The sequence below is a fragment of the Scyliorhinus canicula genome, chromosome 7 (genome assembly GCF_902713615.1).
Source record: "Scyliorhinus canicula chromosome 7, sScyCan1.1, whole genome shotgun sequence".
NCBI lineage: Eukaryota > Metazoa > Chordata > Chondrichthyes > Carcharhiniformes > Scyliorhinidae > Scyliorhinus > Scyliorhinus canicula.
Window position 1 is genome coordinate 205,861,028 of NC_052152.1, and position 18,554 is coordinate 205,879,581.

At 54.5% G+C, this 18,554-nt stretch overlaps 1 protein-coding gene across 1 annotated transcript in view; it reads right to left on the bottom strand.

The window, feature by feature from the left end:
* Window positions 1-18,554, bottom strand: part of col9a3 (collagen, type IX, alpha 3) — a 170,333-nt gene that overhangs the window by 108,800 nt on the left and 42,979 nt on the right. Inside the window, exons 6-7 of the mRNA XM_038803765.1 lie at window positions 13,378-13,422; window positions 7,892-7,915 (exon numbers count right to left, since the gene is read on the bottom strand). Of these exons, the coding sequence (XP_038659693.1) occupies window positions 7,892-7,915; window positions 13,378-13,422 (69 nt within the window). The remainder of the gene's footprint in view (window positions 1-7,891; window positions 7,916-13,377; window positions 13,423-18,554) is intronic.

Sequence of the window (18,554 nt, forward strand, 5' to 3'; positions counted from 1 at the left end):
AAAGACCCCTCCCACCCGGCTTAGTCACTCTTCCAACTTCTTCCATCGGGCAGGAGATACAGAATTCTGAGAACACGTACGAACAGACTCAAAAACAGCTTCTTCCCCACTGTTACCAGACTCCTAAACGACCCTCTTAGGACTGATCTGGGGCGGGATTCTCCGACCCCCCCCCCCCCCGCCGGGCCGGAAAATCGCCGAGGGGGCGGCGTGAATCCAGCCCCCCCACCCCCCCCCCCACCGCCGGCTGCCGAATTCTCCGGCGCCGGGGTTTAGGCAGGGGCGGGAATCGAGCCGCGCTAGTCGGTGGCCGCTGGCAGCGACCCCCCTGGCGATTCTCCGGCCCACGATGTGCCGAGCGGCCGACCGTTTTAGGCCGGCCCCGCCACCGTAAATTAGACCTGGTACTTAACGGCGGGTCCTGGCTCTGCGGGCATCCTCTGGGGTCCTCGGGGGGATCTGGCCCCAGGGGCTGCCCCCATGTTGCTTGGCCCGCAATCGGGGCCCACCGATCGGCGGGCGAGCCTGTGCCGTGGGGGCACTCTTTCCCCCCGCACCGGCTGCTGTGGACCTCAGCCATGGCCGGCGCAGAGACGAACCCCCGAGCATGCGCTAGGATGGCGCCAGCACACGCTGGCGTTCCCGCGCATGTGCCAACTCGCTCCAGCCGGCGGAGGCCCTTCCGCATCGGTTGGCGTGGCGACAAACCCGCCGGGGCCGGCCTAGCCCCTTCGGCAACGCCGGCCCAACGCCGGAGTGATTCACGCCATTCCTCAGCGCCGGGACCGCCCCCACCCCCCCACCGGGTAGGGGAGAATCCCGCCCACATTCTCTCCACACATTATCACCCGATGCCTGAGTCTATGCATTTACATTGTGTATTTTATGTTTGCCCTATTGTGTATTTTCTTTTCATGTACGAAATGATCTGTTTGAGCTGCACCTCGGTACACGTGACAATAAACAAATCCAATCCAATCCAAAAGTGACTGCTGAGATAATAGATGCAGGAGGTTTTAATTTTCCAAAATTTCCCAGTTTCTGGAAAGGTCCCATCAGATTGGAAAATAGTGAATGTGACTCCACAATTCAAGAAAGGGGGAGGGACAGGAAATTAGCTGGAGATCTGACATGGATTAAATTGCTGGAATCTATTATTGAGGAAGTTTTAGCAGAGCACTCAGAAAATCTAAATGCAGCCAGGTCGACTCAACAGGGTTTAATAAAAGGGAAATCATGTTTGGTTATGTGAATTTTGCTCTGGGTTCCGTGGGAGCAATAGATTGCACCCATGTGGCTGTGGTGAACTGCATCACTGTATATACACAAGGGGTTAATGCAAAGACACCAAGACTAAGTGAACACTAGAGGGAGCACCAGAGATGTCATGACATGTAGACATTCAGCTAATGCACACATAGAATAGGACACGACCAATGGGCAGTCAAGACACCCAGAGGTGACACTACCACAAGGGGGCTACCCATATAAAAGGACAGGGCATACATGCTCTGTCTCTTTCTACAGGCGACACTCAGAGAGAAGGACAGGGGCAGATCAGGAAGCATCACACCTACCACATGGCTTAGAGTAGACTGGTTAGTTAGATTGAGTTACTATAGATAGATTAGCAGGAGAGTCAAACTCAAGTCGGAGAATTGTTAACTGTTCAATAAATGTGTTAAACCTATCTCCAAGTCTGAACCTTCCTTTGTCAGAGTATACATCAAGGAAGCAGCTTATGCTACATGAAGAAGCAGAACACAACATGTGGTTTTAGCAACTCACTGGCAGCAGCCCTCGAAGTGCATTAAATGTAAGGGCTTCCATTCTGTTAATGTGCAGTGGGTGCCTGATTTTCATAAGCACATACTGCACATGTGTGCATGGTTCCTTGGGGGTTTCCATGACTCATACATCATGAGCCGCTCCCAGGCGCCTGGGGATCTTCGAGGGGGGCAGCATGTCTGCAGGGTTTCTGGGGGATAAAGGCTTCCTCCCATTTAAACACTGGCTGATGACTCTTGTGCATCGCCCTCAGACTCCAGCTCAGGAAAGGTACAACGCGGCTCACAGCACCACACACTCCCGCACGGACCACACCATGGGATTTCTGAAGCTGTGGTTCAGGTGCCTGGGCCGTTCAGCTGGCTCTCTGCTGAGGGGGTTTGCTGCTTGCTCACAGTTTGCTGCGCCCCTCACAATGTGGTTGTGCAGAGAGCTGAAACCCTGCCAGAGGGTGACTGGAGAGGAGGAGCCCTCCTGAGAAGATGAAGATGAGGAGGTGCAGGAAGCACCGTGGAATGCTGAGGGACAGCATGAGTACCATGGAGGAGGAGGGGAGAAGTTGAAGGCAACCCACTGAGGATTAAAACCTGAAGTCCGATCGTCAGGAGGCATCTCCTTGAGCTCGTTAGCCACCTCCTGACTTCTGAATAGCTGAACCATCGCTGGGAGGACGAGCCTTCATTCATATTTAGGCCTGAAGAGCTCACAACTCACTCGGGTCAGATCTTAGCTACGATCACCGGTGTCCTGGTCATGTGCTCACCCTGTCACATTAAGCCCAGCCAGGAAGAACAGCGATGTTAATGAGGCTGGACGTTCCCTGCACTATGCAAGGAGGTAACCACTGCCACGAAGGAAGTACGGACCAGAATAGGGCTCTCAGTCGAAGGACCATGTCCTGGTTTTGGACACCATCAGTCCGGAAACCCAGATGCACAGAGAGTCACGTATCTGATGGGCCCTCCTTAGCCATTGCTAACCCTTGAGGACTAAGGGTTGTGAACATACCCATCATGCACTCTGAATAAAGAATTACGAATATCTCCCTGACAACACAAAAGGTTCCGGTATGAAGTGTCACTGAGGCTGGCATCACCACAACGTTTCCCTTAAAACGGGACATTGAGCACGAGGAAGGCTGAACCTCAGAATGAGAGGCTTTCAAAGATCCAGACAAACATACTTTAATGGAATGATTGTCAAAAAGTGCAATTTATTCAGAATGACCCAGCACCTGTGACTCTGAGGTGACATCAAAACCTTTCCTCACCCTAACCACCGCACCTTGGTGTAGCCCCAAACTCTGCAGGATGGGCAGAGGCAGCTTGCGGACAGCTACATGCTGCTGCCTGTGATAACCTTGGCAAACGTCCTCTAGTAGCCCAATCCCTGGAGGGGGGCAGCTTCAAAAGAGTCTCCTGCTCAGGGGCAGAAACACCCTCGGTGCCGTGCGCTGCTGGAGTGGGTGTGGGCACAGGCAGGGGGAACTGTGAGTGACTGTACAACCTTGGAGCGCCCAGAGTGGAGGCCCTCGGGGTGTCCGGCTGAAGCTCAACCTGCCTGTAGGCCGCAGCATAACTCTTTCAGGAGATGGAGCATCCGGAGGGAGGTCAAGGTGCCTCATTCCTACCTGGCCAAAGTCCTGGTGGTGCCCACCATGGTATGTGGCCACAGAGTGCAAGGCCGAGCACATATCCGGCAAGTCCTGCTCGATCAAGGTCTCTACGGCGATTGTCAACTTTCCCAAAGTAGCCTTAGGTGCTCGCATGTTACAGCCATGACTTCAGACAGAACACGGACGGTCACCTACATTGTGCAGGGACTCTCATGGGTGACTATCGAAGCCCTGCCCGATGCTCCACTCGCTGTCTGCCATTACATCTCCGCCATTGATTAAACTGACAGCTGCTTCCAGAGGCTCATCATCTGACTGGGACTGAGTGGGTGGCTAGTCTCCAGCAGCTCTCCGAGTGCCTGAGAGCTGGACTGTCACTGCCTCCGACTGCTGTGGGGATGTGTCTGTCAGAATGTAGCCCCAAGCCTAACCTAGGACTATTTCCCACCGAGGTGTGTGTCTCTGAGCCAGTGGAGGTGGGGGTCAGCGCTGCGACTGTTTGTCCTGAGCTCCACTCATCCCCAGACATACTTCCGGGGCTCGGTCTGGTCAGCTGTCCACAGTCTGCTGGTACCTGCAAAAAGACCGAAGGAGAGCCTTGATCTGACTGGCCATTTCAGAGGGCATTTTGAAACGCAACCACATTGTAGTGGGTCTGGAGTCACATGTAGGCCAGACCAGGGTAAGTATGGCAGATTTCCTTCCCCAAGGGACATTACTGAACCCAAATGTTTTTTTTTACAACAATCAACGATTGTTTCATGTAACTTTTAACTCCAGATTCTTATTGAATTCAAATTTCACCATCTGCTGTGGTGGGATTTGAACCCAGGTCCTCAGAGTGTCACCCTGGGTCTCTGGATTGCTAGTCCAGTGACAACACCACTACGCCACTGCCTCCAAATGCAAACATGCATCCCGATGTTTTCTGTCAGGAAGCGTGACAAACCTTCCAACCTCCCTGAACTCAATTGCAAAAATTCATCCTGCAGTCAGGAGCCTGTTTTGGGCCCCCTGCTGAGTTAAGTACCCGTTTGGCTTCCTGCTACTAGCAGCAGCATAGATTCTGACCATTAAATGTATTTCTCTTCACAGTGGTTGCCTGACCTGCTGAGTATTTCCAGCATTTTCTGGTTTTCGACCAAGTTTTCAGCTTGGCTCCTCACTGTCTTCAAGTGATGTCCCGGAGGACTGAAGAATAGCCAATGTTGTTCCTTTGTTTAAGAAGGGTCGCAAGGATAATCTAGGGAACTACAGGCCGGTGAGTCGGGAAATTGCTGGAAAGAATTCTTCGAGACAGGATCTACTCCCGTTTGGAAGCAAATGGCCGTATTAGCGAGTGGCAGCATGGTTGTGTCTCACTAGCTTGATAGAGTTTTTTGAGGAGGTCACAAAGATGATTGATGCAGGTAGGGCAGTGGATGTTGTCTATATGGACTTCAGTAAGGCCTTTGACAAGGTCCCTCATGGCAGACTTGTACAAAAGGTGAAGTCACACGGGATCAGGGGTGAGCTGGCAAGATGGATACAGAACTGGCTAGGTCATAGAAGGCAGAGAGTAGCAATGGAAGGGTGCTTTCTGATTGGAGGGCTGTGACTAGTGGTGTTCCACAGGGATCAGTGCTGGGACCTTTGCTGTTCGTAGTATATATCAATGATTTGGAGGAAAATGTAACTGGTCTGATTAGTAAGTTTGCAGACGACACAAAGATTGGTGGAATTGCGGATAGCGATGAGGACTGTCAGGGGATACAGCAGGATTTAGATTGTTTGGAGACTTGGGCAGAGAGATGGCAGATGGAGTTTAATCTGGACAAATGTGAGGTCATGCATTTTGGAAGTTCTAATACAGGTAGGGAATATACAGTGAATGGTAGAACCCTCAAGAGTATTGACAGTCAGAGAGATCTTGGTGTACAGGTCCACAGGTCACTGAAAGGGGCAACACAGGTGGAGAAGGTAGTCAAGAAGGCATACGGCATCCTTGCCTTCAATGGCCGGGGCATTGAGTATAAGAATTGGCAAGTCATGTTGCAGCTGTATAGAACCTTAGTTAGGCCACACTTGGAGTATAGTGTTCAATTCTGGTCGCCACACTACCAGAAGGATGTGGAGGCTTTAGAGAGGGTGCAGAAGAGATTTACCAGGATGTTGCCTGGTATGGAGGGCATTAGCTATGAGGAGCGGTTGAATAAACTCAGTTTGTTCTCACTGGAACAAAGGAGGTTGAGGGGTGACCTGATAGAGGTCTACAAAATTATGAGGGGCATAGACAGAGTGGATAGTCAGAGACTTTTTCCCAGGGTAGAGGGGTCAATTACTGGGGGCATAGGTTTAAGGTGTGGGGGGCAAGGTTTAGAGTAGATGTATGAGGCACGTTTTTTAGACAGAGGGTAGTGGGTGCCTGGAACTCGCTGCCGGAGGAGGTGGTGGAAGCAGGGACGATAGTGACGTTTAAGGGGCATCTCGACAAATACATGAATAGGATGGGAACAGAGGGATACGGACCCCGGAAGCTCAGAAGATTTTAGTTTAGACAGGCAGCATGGTCGGCACAGGCTTGGAGGGCCGAAGGGCCTGTTCCTGTGCTGTACTTTTCTTTGTTCTTTGTTCTTTTATCTGCACCATTTTGCTGCTGTTGGAGTGGGTCACTCACTGGGAAGGATGTTCACCAGATGGTAAAACTCAAACCCCATTCGAACCCTTCACCAGCCACCACCACCTGTGTCCACCCCCTCCCCCCACCCTCCACCCCCCAGCCCTTAACCTCAACACTTCCCCAGTGGAAACCAGCCCGACTAGTCAACATCATTTTTAATAAACTGCTAACAATTATATCTTATTGGGCAGAACTGATTTAAATAATGTAATCGTGAAACAGACATTCACAATTTGCTGATGACAAAGTTTTTCCACGATGTTTGTTGGTTAAACAAATTTATAAAAATTCTCTGATAACGTTCTCCAACGTGGATCACATGACACAATGAATGAAATGAAATGAAATTTGCTTATTGTCACGAGTAGGCTTCAATGAAGTTACTGTGAAAAGCCCCTAGTCGCCACATTCCGGCGCCTGTCCGGGGAGGCTGGTATGGGAATCGAACCGTGCTGCTGGCCTGCTTGGTCTGCTTTTTGTTTTAAAAAGCCAGCGATTTAGCCCAGTGAGCTAAACCAGCCCCTATAGCCATGTCATAGGATAAAATCCTAGATTCATAATAATAATAATCGCTTATTGTCACGAGTAGGCTTCAATGAAGTTACTGTGAAAACCCCTAGACGCCACATTCTGGTGCCTGTTCCTGGAGGCCGGTACGGGAATTGAAACCACGCTACTGGCCTTGTTCTGCATTACAAACCAGCTGTTTAGCCCACTGTGCCAAACCAGCCCCAGCTGGAAGCCGGATAAACACACGAGTGAGGAAGGAATAGAAGTCTCTATTTCGGGTGATAACTGACCACCGATAATCATCACAATCCCACAGCTAACCTCGACTACAGCAGCTCCTCACACTCTGCTCCCTGTGAGGACTCCATCCCATTCTCTCTCCGTTTCCCAGTCTCCACCCCATCTGTTCCGATGATGCCACCTTCGAGAACAACGCTCCCGACATGTCCGCCTTCTTCCCCAACCGAGGTTCCCTCCCATAGCGGTCACCAAGGCTCTCAACCACGTCCGACCCATCTCCGTACCTCTGCCCTCACCCCCTCCCCTCCCTCCCAGAACCAGAACAAGGATACACCTTGTCCTCACTTTTCACCCCACCAGTCTCCACATTGAAACAGTCATCCTTCGCCATTCGCCATAGGGGCTGGTTTAGCTCACCAGGCTAAATCGCTGGCTTTTAAAGCAGACCAAGCAGGCCAGCAGCACGGTTCGATTCCCGTACCAGCCTCCCTGGACAGGCGCTGGAATGTGGCGACTAGGGGCTTTTCACAGTAACTTCATTGAAGCCTACTTGTGACAATAAGCGATTTTCATTTTTCATTTCCACCAACTCCAGCATGATGCCACCAATAAACACATCTCCCCCCCCCCCCCCCCCCCCCCCCCCCGCGCTCCCATCGGCATTCCACAAGGACCACTCCACCCACACTTGCCCCTTTACCTCCTCACTGTCCAAGGACCCAGACACTCCTTTCAAGCAAAGCAGCATTTCACCTGCACCGCCTCCAATTCGGTTTGTTGTATTGGCTGCTCCCAATGCTGTTTCCTCCACACTGGGAAGACTAAACCCAGCCTGGGTGGCCACTCTGCCTCCTTCTGCACTGTGGCGATTCTATGATTCTATGAACTCCCCATTGCTTGCCAATTTAACTCAGCATCTTGCTGTCAGCGTAATGTATTCCTGTGTAACACAGACCCAATTACCCTACACATCTGGCACAAGGGTGAAAAGACTTAACCAGCTCCCCGTAATGAGCATGATATCCACCAGCTGCCATTTCCTCCCAATGAGATTTTCAGTTGTCGATTGAGTTTCTTACCATCTCTCCAATCGGCCCCGGTTCCTGTGAATCAAAGAAGAAAAACACAACAATCAGCATCATTGTGATGATCCAATGGAAATGTTCCCAACCTCGCCTGCCCCACGTTGAAGTTCACACTCCTCGTGGACCTGTTCCTGGACCTGGATCGCTGCCAGGTCTCCCGGGAAAGGGAGCACGCAGTGTAACTGGCACGTCACCGTGGGTTAAACACGCTGGAAGTGAAGGATGTTCAGCTGAACCTTGAGCGCCAGTGGAATATGCAGATGCCGGGATTTGGTTGCGGTGAGATTGGGCCGTGTGGGAGGGGCCGGTACAGATACAGCTCCTGGATGGAGAATGGCTCTGATACGTGGAACAAGTCACACATTGATGGACAGATCATTTCTCCGACAAAGTCCTGGACATGATAACACATTCTCAGGCTTATCCTCCGTGTCTGTTGAGGAACCCGTGAGGGGCGATACTGTGTGTTTGGTTTTGTGACAATGAGCTGATGTGGCTTTGTATTGATACCAATATGGAACGGAGGCATTTCCTTGTTGTTTAATGATTAGTGTGAGATGTGGAATGTTACGTGGATGATTTTTGAATTGTTTGTACTGTTGACCATTTAATAAACAAAATATTCTGAAGTGGTGCTGCAGGTTGTGTTTGCTGCTTGTAGCTGCAGGTGCCTGGAGGCTGTTGCTGCTGTTTCCTTCTTCTTTCTGTAGCCTGGAGTACGGAAAGGGAGGATGGGAAGATGACCTGCTTCCTGGGCTGGAGAAGGGGAAGGGGAGCTCTTTCTCTCTTCTCTGCTCTGGGCTGGTGTGATTTTCTACTGTTGAGGAGTCTACTGGTTGTGGGTTTTTGTGTTGTGGGGGTGAGACCCACGCAGACACAGAGAGAATGTGCAAACTCCACACGGACAGTGACCCGGAGCCGGGATCGAACCCGGGACTACGGCACCGTGAGGCAGCAGGAGGCTCCATCCCAATGAGAAGATGGTGTGGCACCTGTGCCAACTCCTTGCAGACTTGGCAACCCGTGGAGGAGGAGGACACCCTCTGACAGTAACTGTGAAGGTCATCACAGCCTCGAACCTTTATGCAACGGATTCATTCCAGGGCTCGATAGGGACTTGTGCGGAATTTCACAATATACAGCCCACAGGGGCAACTATGAGATCACAGATGCCCTGTTTGCCCAGGCAGCTGACTATATTGACTTTGAGCTGGACCAGGCCCATCAAGATGCTGGGCAGCAGGATTCTCCACCATCGCCGGGCTGCCCCAGGGCCTGGGGGTAATGCATGTTGCCTTGCCCACACTGGGCAGCAGGATTCTCCACCATCGCCGGGCTGCCCCAGGGCCTGGGGGTAATTCATGTTGCCTTGCGCACACCAGGGCATCAGGGAGTGCCCTTCATTAACAGGAAGGGGTTGCACACCCTGAATGTTCAACTTGTGTGTGACCACCACCTCCAGACCATGCATGTGTGTGCACACTTCCCAGGGACTGTGAATGACAGCTACATCCTGAGACACTCGGAGATCCCCGGTAACTTTGAGGACCACCCCAGGATGACGGGCTGGCTTTTGGGGATAAGGGGTACACCCTGAGGCCTTGGCTGATGATGCCAGTACGGAAGCCGGAGACCAAGGCTGAGACCCAGTATAGTCAGGCCCAGGATGCCATCTTGCTGTCATAGAGCGGGGCATTGGACTGCTGAAAATGTGGTTCTGGTGCCTGGGCCGCTCTGATGGTTTACTGCAGTACACCCCCGAGAGGGTCTCCCGCTTTGTGGTGGTGTGCCCCCACAGCCTGGCACAGCAGCAGGGCGACGTGCTGGAGGAGGAGGAGGGACATGCTGCCTTGTTTGAGGAGGATGCGGACCAGGAGGGGCTGGAAGATGGACCTGGGGAGGACCCACGGGAAAAGCTGGAGGATCGAGGACAGACGGCCACGAGGGTCCGGCATGTTTCTCACACCCACCGCCTGCATGGGGTCTGCATTGGGAGCGCTTGCTTTGCGGCCACTGTGCCGGGGGGGTGGGGGTGGAGTGAGGCGTGCGGAGAGTGGGGTTGTGGGCGGGCCCACTGCGAGAGCGTCAGAAGGGGGGGGGGGTTTGGGTGAGATAGAGACCGCCGTTGTCTCCTCAATGGAAGGCCCTGGAATGACCTCCAGTGCTCCCTCCTCCTGGAGGGTGCCGGTAGAGCCCCTGGGTCTCCATCGGATGGAGAAGCCGGAGCGAGCCCCAGAGGCCCCTCTGTGTCACCCAGCTCTGCCAGTCCTGCCGCCTCGCCGTTGTCTGCACCATGGTGTTGACGCCCTCAGCGATTCTCCTCAGTGACTGGGCCGTGCTCTGCAGAGCCTCGGGGATGTCCACCTGTGTCTTGGACACACCCCTCAGTGACTGTCAAATGCTCTGCAGTGCCTCAGCATCTGGGACATGTCCCTCAGCATCTGGGACATGATGTTGAGGCATTCAACCATGGTCGACACTGACAGAGCCATGCCTTAGATGCCACTACTCTTGACACTCTAACCCTGAATCTCACGGGTAAAACGACTCCGGATAGCCTGGCCCCATCAGATGGAGATCCTGCGAGACAATGGACATGTGGTCAGTGAGAGGGAAGGATCATTTTGTCCGACATGAACAACTCATTTGAGACAGGTCACCTGGGTGAAGGGGCAGTGGATCCTCACCTCTGCGGTGCAGGCCAACCTCGCTGTCAGTGACTGCTCGATCTTCTGACAACCCCACGATCTCCAGGGCCCGTTACTTACAGAAGGTGATGACTCTGATGTCTGGAACCCCCTCCACCTGTCTAGGCCCATTCCCGCCTGGGCCCATTCCTGCCTGCCTGATAAAGGATCTGGATCAGCACAGGCTGGGAGGGCCGAAGGGACTGTTCCTGTGCTATAATTTTCTTTGTTTGTTCTTTGTTATATTCCCGCCTGCCAGCCTGTGCCCATTCCTGCCTGTGCCCATTCCTGCCTGGGCCCATTCCAGCCTGGGCCCATTCCAGCCTGGGCCCATTTCCGCCTGGGCCCATTCCTGCCTGGGCCCATTCCCGGCTGGGCCCATTTCCGCCTGGGCCCATTCCCAGCTGGGTCCATTTCCACCTGGGCCTATTCCCGTCTGGGCCCTTTCCAGCCTGGGCCCATTCCCGCCTGGGCCTATTCCCGCCTGGGCCCTTTCCAGCCTGGGCCCATTCCCGCCTGGGCCTATTCCCGCCTGGGCCCTTTCCAGCCTGGGCCCATTCCCGCCTGGGCCCATTCCCACCTGTTAATGGTTCTTCTCCTGTGGGACAGAGAGGGGGCATTGTGAGCCGCACGATTGATACATCGATGGGGTGTGTCTACGCAGGTGGCGTGTGTGGGCTCCGGGGCATGGAGGGGTTGTGTTGGTAGGTACCAGGCTGTTCTGGGGCACAAGTATGCTGTGGGGGGGGGTGAGAGGTCAGACGGGTGGAGGCCGAACCAATACCAGGAGGTCGGTGTTAATATAGCCTTGGAGGTCGTTGGTCGTCCTCCAACACTGGACAGTGAGCCGCCTGGTCATGCTGCCCGAATTTACCGCTACTGCCACTGCCTCCCATGTGGCATTGGCGGCCTTGTTGCTGGTCCTCCCACCCTGTCGCTGGTCCTCCCACCCTGTCCCTGGTCCTCCCACCCCGTCGCTGGTCCTCCCACCCTGCTGCTGGTCCTCCCACCCTGCTGCTGGTCCTCCCACCCTGTCCCTGGTCCTCCCACCCCGTCGCTGGTCCTCCCACCCTGCTGCTGGTCCTCCCACCCTGTCGCTGGTCCTCCCTCCCTGTCGCTGGTCCTCCCACTGGTCCTCCCACCCTGCTGCTGGTCCTCCCACCCTGTCGCTGGTCCTCCCTCCCTGTCGCTGGTCCTCCCACTGGTCCTCCCACCCTGCCGCTGGTCCTCCCTCCCTGTCGCTGGTCCTCCCACTGGTCCTCCCACCCTGCCGCTGGTCCTCCCACCCTGCCGCTGGTCCTCCCACCCTGTCGCTGGTCCTCCCTCCCTGTCGCTGGTCCTCCCACTGGTCCTCCCACCCTGCCGCTGGTCCTCCCACCCTGCCGCTGGTCCTCCCACCCACTCGCTGGTCCTCCCACCCTGCCGCTGGTCCTCCCACCCACTCGCTGGTCCTCCCACCCTGCCGCTGGTCCTCCCACCCTGCCGCTGGTCCTCCCACCCACTCGCTGGTCCTCCCACCCTCCCGCTGGCCCTCCCACCCTGTCGGGGGAACAGGGTGCCCCGTCTCACCTCCTTGGCGTAAAGCAGCCGCCCAGGTTGGCATCCCCGAAGCGTGGAGCAGGGCTATGTGGTGCTATGGTTGTGTGCTGCCTGGGAGTGAGTGCGGAGGGAGCATTTATGAGCAGCTCCGCCTGTTTAGCGGGAAGCTGCTGGGCGGGTTCTGACAGATCAGCTGGCAGGGCAGCCAGTTCTGCTGTACAGTAAGTGCCGTTAAATACAGTTCGCGGTGTCACCGGCTCGGCTATTGGGAAGCACCTGGGAAGTCACACCCAATATGACACTGAGAACTTTCCCCGTTAAATCGCTCACTGGGATCCTGTCTGTTCAACATCAGCCCATCCTTAAGCACTGCCTCCACAGGGCTGTGCAGAGGCTGTCAGCACTGGCACCTTATTCTCAGGTCATGGCCTCAAACTGCACTCCAGAGGCTTGACTGTGTAACCCAGGCTGAACTGTGGGAGGGTCGCACTGTCAGAGGGTCAGTACTGAGGGAGTGTTGCACTGTCAGAGGGTCAGTACTGAGGGAGTGCCGCACTGTCAGAGGGTCAGTACTGAGGGAGTGTTGCACTGTCAGAGGGTCAGTACTGAGGGAGTGCTGCACTGTCAGAGGGTCAGTACTGAGGGAGTGCTGCACTGTCAGAGAGTCAGTACTGAGGGAGTGCCGCACTGTCAGAGGGTCAGTACTGAGGGAGTGCTACACTGTCAGAGGGTCAGTACTGAGGGAGTGCCGCACTGTCAGAGGGTCAGTACTGAGGGAGTGCTGCGCTGTCAGAGGGTCAGTACTGAGGGAGTGCTGCACTGTCAGAGGGTCAGTACTGAGGGAGTGCTGCACTGTCAGAGGGTCAGTACTGAGGGAGTGCTGCACTGTCAGAGGGTCAGTACTGAGGGAGTGCTGCACTGTCAGTTTGTGTGTGTGACAGGTCAGCATCATTGCAGAGCTGCCAGTTTCTGAAAGAGAGACACAAAGTGATGAGATCGATGCGTTTGCTGAAGGGTGAAAGGTCATAGACATGGAATCTGACAGTGATTTGGTTCAATTTTAAGTTTCAGATTCCAACTTCAGTATTGTTTGGCCTCACGGGGTTCAGCATTAATGCCCATGTCACAATTTATACAAACACACGTTGCCAACACTCTGCTGACGATTGGAATTTACAACCTGCTGAATAAATATCATTGTGGACCAATGCAGAATGGAGACTGGAACTTGCTTCTAATGTAATGTTTACTCACTGTAAGTCTGGATATTCCGGGTGGTCCAGGTGATCCGGGGTCTCCCTGTGAAAGCAATAAAATATAGTCACCATCTTAAAGCTTAATAGCACAACAAAGTGTCTGGACATAGAATCTGTGACTCAGTCAAGATCCACAGGGCCACATGTCAAGGGATTCAAGTCCTACTGATGGGAGTTGAGCCAATAAATCAGACCAACTGTCCCAGTGCAGTATTGAGGGAGTGCCGCACTGTCAGAGGGTCAGTACTGAGGGAGTGCTGCACTGTCAGAGGGTCAGTACTGAGGGAGTGCCGCACTGTCAGAGGGTCAGTACTGAGGGAGTGCCGCACTGTCAGAGGGTCAGTACTGAGGGAGTGCTGCACTGTCAGAGGGTCAGTACTGAGGGAGTGCTGCACTGTCAGAGGGTCAGTACTGAGGGAGTGCCGCACTGTCAGAGGGTCAGTACTGAGGGAGTGCCGCACTGTCAGAGGGTCAGTACTGAGGGAGTGCTGCACTGTCAGAGGGTCAGTACTGAGGGAGTGCTGCACTGCCAGAGGGTCAGTACTGAGGGAGTGCCGTACTGTCAGAGGGTCAGTACTGAGGGAGTGCCACACTGTCAGAGGGTCAGTACTGAGGGAGTGCTGCACTGTCAGAGGGTCAGTACTGAGGGAGTGCTGCACTGTCAGAGGGTCAGTACTGAGGGAGTGCCGCACTGTCAGAGGGTCAGTACTGAGGGAGTGCTGCACTGTCAGAGGGTCAGTACTGAGGGAGTGCCGCACTGTCAGAGGGTCAGTACTGAGGGAGTGCTGCACTGTCAGAGGGTCAGTACTGAGGGAGTGCTGCACTGTCAGAGAGTCAGTACTGAGGGAGTGCCGCACTGTCAGAGGGTCAGTACTGAGGGAGCGCTGCACTGTCAGAGGGTCAGTACTGAGGGAGTGATGCACTGTCAGAGGGTCAGTACTGAGGGAGTGCTGCACTGTCAGAGGGTCAGTACTGAGGGAGTGCCGCACTGTCAGAGGGTCAGTACTGAGGGAGCGCTGCACTGTCAGAGGATCAGTACTGAGGGAGTGCCGCACTGTCAGAGGGTCAGTACTGAGGGAGTGCTGCACTGTCAGAGGGTCAGTACTGAGGGAGTGCTGCACTGTCAGAGGGTCAGTACTGAGGGAGTGCCGCACTGTCAGAGGGTCAGTACTGAGGGAGCGCTGCACTGTCAGAGGGTCAGTACTGAGGGAGTGCCGCACTGTCAGAGGGTCAGTACTGAGGGAGTGCTGCACTGTCAGAGGGTCAGTACTGAGGGAGTGCTGCACTGTCAGAGGGTCAGTACCGAGGGAGTGCCGCACTGTCAGAGGGTCAGTACTGAGGGAGTGCCGCACTATCAGAGGGTCAGTACCGAGGGAGTGCCGCACTGTCAGAGGGTCAGTACTGAGGGAGTGCCGCACTATCAGAGGGTCAGTACCGAGGGAGTGCCGCACTGTCAGAGGGTCAGTACTGAGGGGGTGCCGCACTGTCAGAGGGTCAGTACTGAGGGAGTGCTGCACTGTCAGAGGGTCAGTACGGAGGGAGTGCCGCACTGTCAGAGGGTCAGTACTGAGGGAGTGCCGCACTGTCAGAGGATCAGTACTGAGGGAGTGCTGCACTGTCAGAGGGTCAGTACTGAGGGAGTGCTGCACTGTCAGAGGGTCAGTACTGAGGGAGTGCCGCACTGTCAGAGGGTCAGTACTGAGGGAGTGCTGCACTGTCAGAGGGTCAGTACTGAGGGAGCGCTGCACTGTCAGAGGTTCAGTACTGAGGGAGTGCCGCACTGTCAGAGGGTCAGTACTGAGGGAGTGCCGCACTGTCAGAGGGTCAGTACTGAGGGAGTGCCGCATTGTCAGAGGGTCAGTACTGAGGGAGTGCCGCACTGTCAGAGGGTCAGTACTGAGGGAGTGCCGCACTGTCAGAGGGTCAGTACTGAGGGAGTGCCGCACTGTCAGAGGGTCAGTACTGAGGGAGTGCTGCACTGTCAGAGGGTCAGTACTGAGGGAGCGCTGCACTGTCAGAGGTTCAGTACTGAGGGAGTGCTGCACTGTCAGAGGGTCAGTACTGAGGGAGTGCCGCACTGTCAGAGGGTCAGTACTGAGGGAGTGCCGCACTGTTAGAGGGTCAGTACTGAGGGAGTGCTGCACTGTCAGAGGGTCAGTACTGTGGGAGTGCCGCACTGTCAGAGGATCAGTACTGAGGGAGTGCCGCACTGTCAGAGGGTCAGTACTGAGAGAGTGCCGCACTGTTAGAGGGTCAGTACTGAGGGAGTGCTGCACTGTCAGAGGGTCAGTACTGTGGGAGTGCCGCACTGTCAGAGGGTCAGTACTGAGGGAGTGCTGCACTGTCAGAGGGTCAGTACTGAGGGAGTGCTGCACTGTCAGAGGTTCAGTACTGAGGGAGCGCTGCACTGTCAGAGAGTCAGTACTGAGGGAGTGCTGCACTGTCAGAGGGTCAGTACTGAGGGAGTGCCGCACTGTCAGAGGGTCAGTATTGAGGAAGTGCCGCACTGTCAGAGGGTCAGTACTGAGGGAGTGCTGCATTGTCAGAGGATCAGTACTGAGGGAGTGCTGCACTGTCAGAGGGTCAGTACTGAGGGAGTGCCGCACTGTCAGAGGGTCAGTACTGAGAGAGTGCCGCACTGTTAGAGGGTCAGTACTGAGGGAGTGCTGCACTGTCAGAGGGTCAGTACTGTGGGAGTGCCGCACTGTCAGAGGGTCAGTACTGAGGGAGTGCTGCACTGTCAGAGGGTCAGTACTGAGGGGGTGCTGCACTGACAGAGGTTCAGTACTGAGGGAGCGCTGCACTGTCAGAGAGTCAGTACTGAGGGAGTGCTGCACTGTCAGAGGGTCAGTACTGAGGGAGTGCCGCACTGTCAGAGGGTCAGTATTGAGGAAGTGCCGCACTGTCAGAGGGTCAGTACTGAGGGAGTGCTGCATTGTCAGAGGATCAGTACTGAGGGAGTGCTGCACTGTCAGAGGGTCAGTACTGAGGGAGTGCCGCACTGTCAGAGGGTCAGTACTGAGGGAGTGCCGCACTGTCAGAGGGTCAGTGCTGAGGGAGTGCCTCACTGTCAGAGGGTCAGTACTGAGGGAGTGCTGCAGTGTCAGAGGGTCAGTACTGAGGGAGTGCTGCACTGTCAGACGGTCAGTACTGAGGGAGTGCCGCACTGTCAGAGGGTCAGTACTGAGGGAGTGTCGCACTGTCAGAGGGTCAGTACTGAGGGAGTGCCTCACTGTCAGAGGGTCAGAACTGAGGGAGTGTTGCACTGTCAGAGGGTCAGTACTGAGGGAGTGCCGCACTGTCAGAGGGTCAGTACTGAGGGAGTGCCGCACTGTCAGAGGGTCAGTACTGAGGGAGTGCCGCACTGTCAGAGGGTCAGTGCTGAGGGAGTGCCTCACTGTCAGAGGGTCAGTACTGAGGGAGTGCCGCACTGTCAGAGGGTCAGTACTGAGGGAGCGCTGCACTGTCAGAGGGTCAGTACTGAGGGAGTGCCGCACTGTAAGGGGGTCAGTACTGAGGGAGTGCCGCACTGTCAGAGGGTCAGTACTGAGGGAGTGCCGCACTGTCAGAGGGTCAGTACTGAGGGAGCGCCGCACTGTCAGAGGGTCAGTACTGAGGGAGTGCCGCACTGTCAGAGGGTCAGTACTGAGGGAGGGCTGCACTGTCAGAGGGTCAGTACTGAGGGTGTGCCGCACTGTCAGAGGGTCAGTACTGAGGGAGTGCTCCACTGTCAGAGAGTCAGTGCTGAGGGAATGCTGCACTGTCAGAGGGTCAGTACTGAGGGAGTGCCGCACTGTCAGAGGGTCAGTACTGAGGGAGTGCCGCACTGTCAGAGGGTCAGTACTGAGGGAGTGCCGCACTGTCAGAGAGTCAGTGCTGAGGGAGTGCTACACTGTCAGAGGGTCAGTACTGAGGGAGTGCTGCAGAGTCAGGTTTGCTGATTCTCAGATGAAACATTAAACTGAGGTTCGTTCTTGTCGATATTTCAGCAAATGCAGTGTTATAGACAGATGATAATTAATGGCTCAACCTCCAAAGAGTGTAAACGGACACGGCTGGTCCAGTTACGGTTGGGGGAACCATTAGACGTTTCAAACATCTACTGAGCTGGATGAAGAATAAACTTACTGAAGTAAAAGACAAACTGCTGTATTAATCCTCCATGACATACAGAATCACTGAAATAACACTGTGTAGAAAAGGCCCTTCGGCCTATCGAGTCTGCCCTGATGCATGATAAACACCTGACCAGCCTACCTAATCCCGTTTGCCAGCTCTTGGCCCATAGCCCTGAATGTCCAACGCCGGCATCTCCACATCTTGAATGTTAAGACGTGCCAAGTGCAAATCCAGGTACCTTTTAAAGGATGTGAGGCAGCCCGCCTCTACCTCCCAGACAGTCCACCCCAGACCGTCACCACCTTCTGGGAACATTCTCATATCCCCCGAAACTTCCTGCCTCTCACCTTGAACTTGCAAGTGACCCTTCAACTAAGGGGAACAGCTGTTCCTATCCACTCTGTTCATGTCCCTCATTATCCTGTACACCTCGATCAGGTCGTCCCTGAGTTTCTCTGCTCCAACAAAAACAGCCCAAGCCCATCCAACCTCTTTTCATAATTCAAGTTCCACCCCAGGCAACATCCTGGTGAATCTCCTCTGCACCCCCTCCAGTACAATCACATCCTTCCTATAATGCGATGACCATAATTGCAACAGTACTCCAGCTGTGGCCTTATCAATCTTCTATATAACTCCATCATGATCTCCCTGCTTTTGTAATCTATGCCATGATTGATAAAGGCGAGTGTCCCTTATGCCTTTTACACCACCCTATTAACCTGCCCTTCTGCCTTCAGAGATCTCTGGACAAACACACCAAGGCCTCTTTGTTCCATTCATTGAATACTTCCTTGATAAGCGATTATTGACCTTAACATGTCTGCACCCTCAGATGGATTCAGAGAATCAGAGTACAGTGGCAGCCCTGAACATGGCCACTCGGCCCATCATGTCCATGTCAGTCCTCTGCAAGAGTGACTCACCTGACCCCACAACCCCACCTCTTCCTGCAACCCTGCAAATTCTTTCTCTTCAGAGACTTCTCCAAGCATCAGAAGAACCTGCCTCCACCATACTCACAGGCCGTCCATTCCAGGCCCTAAAGATTTGCTA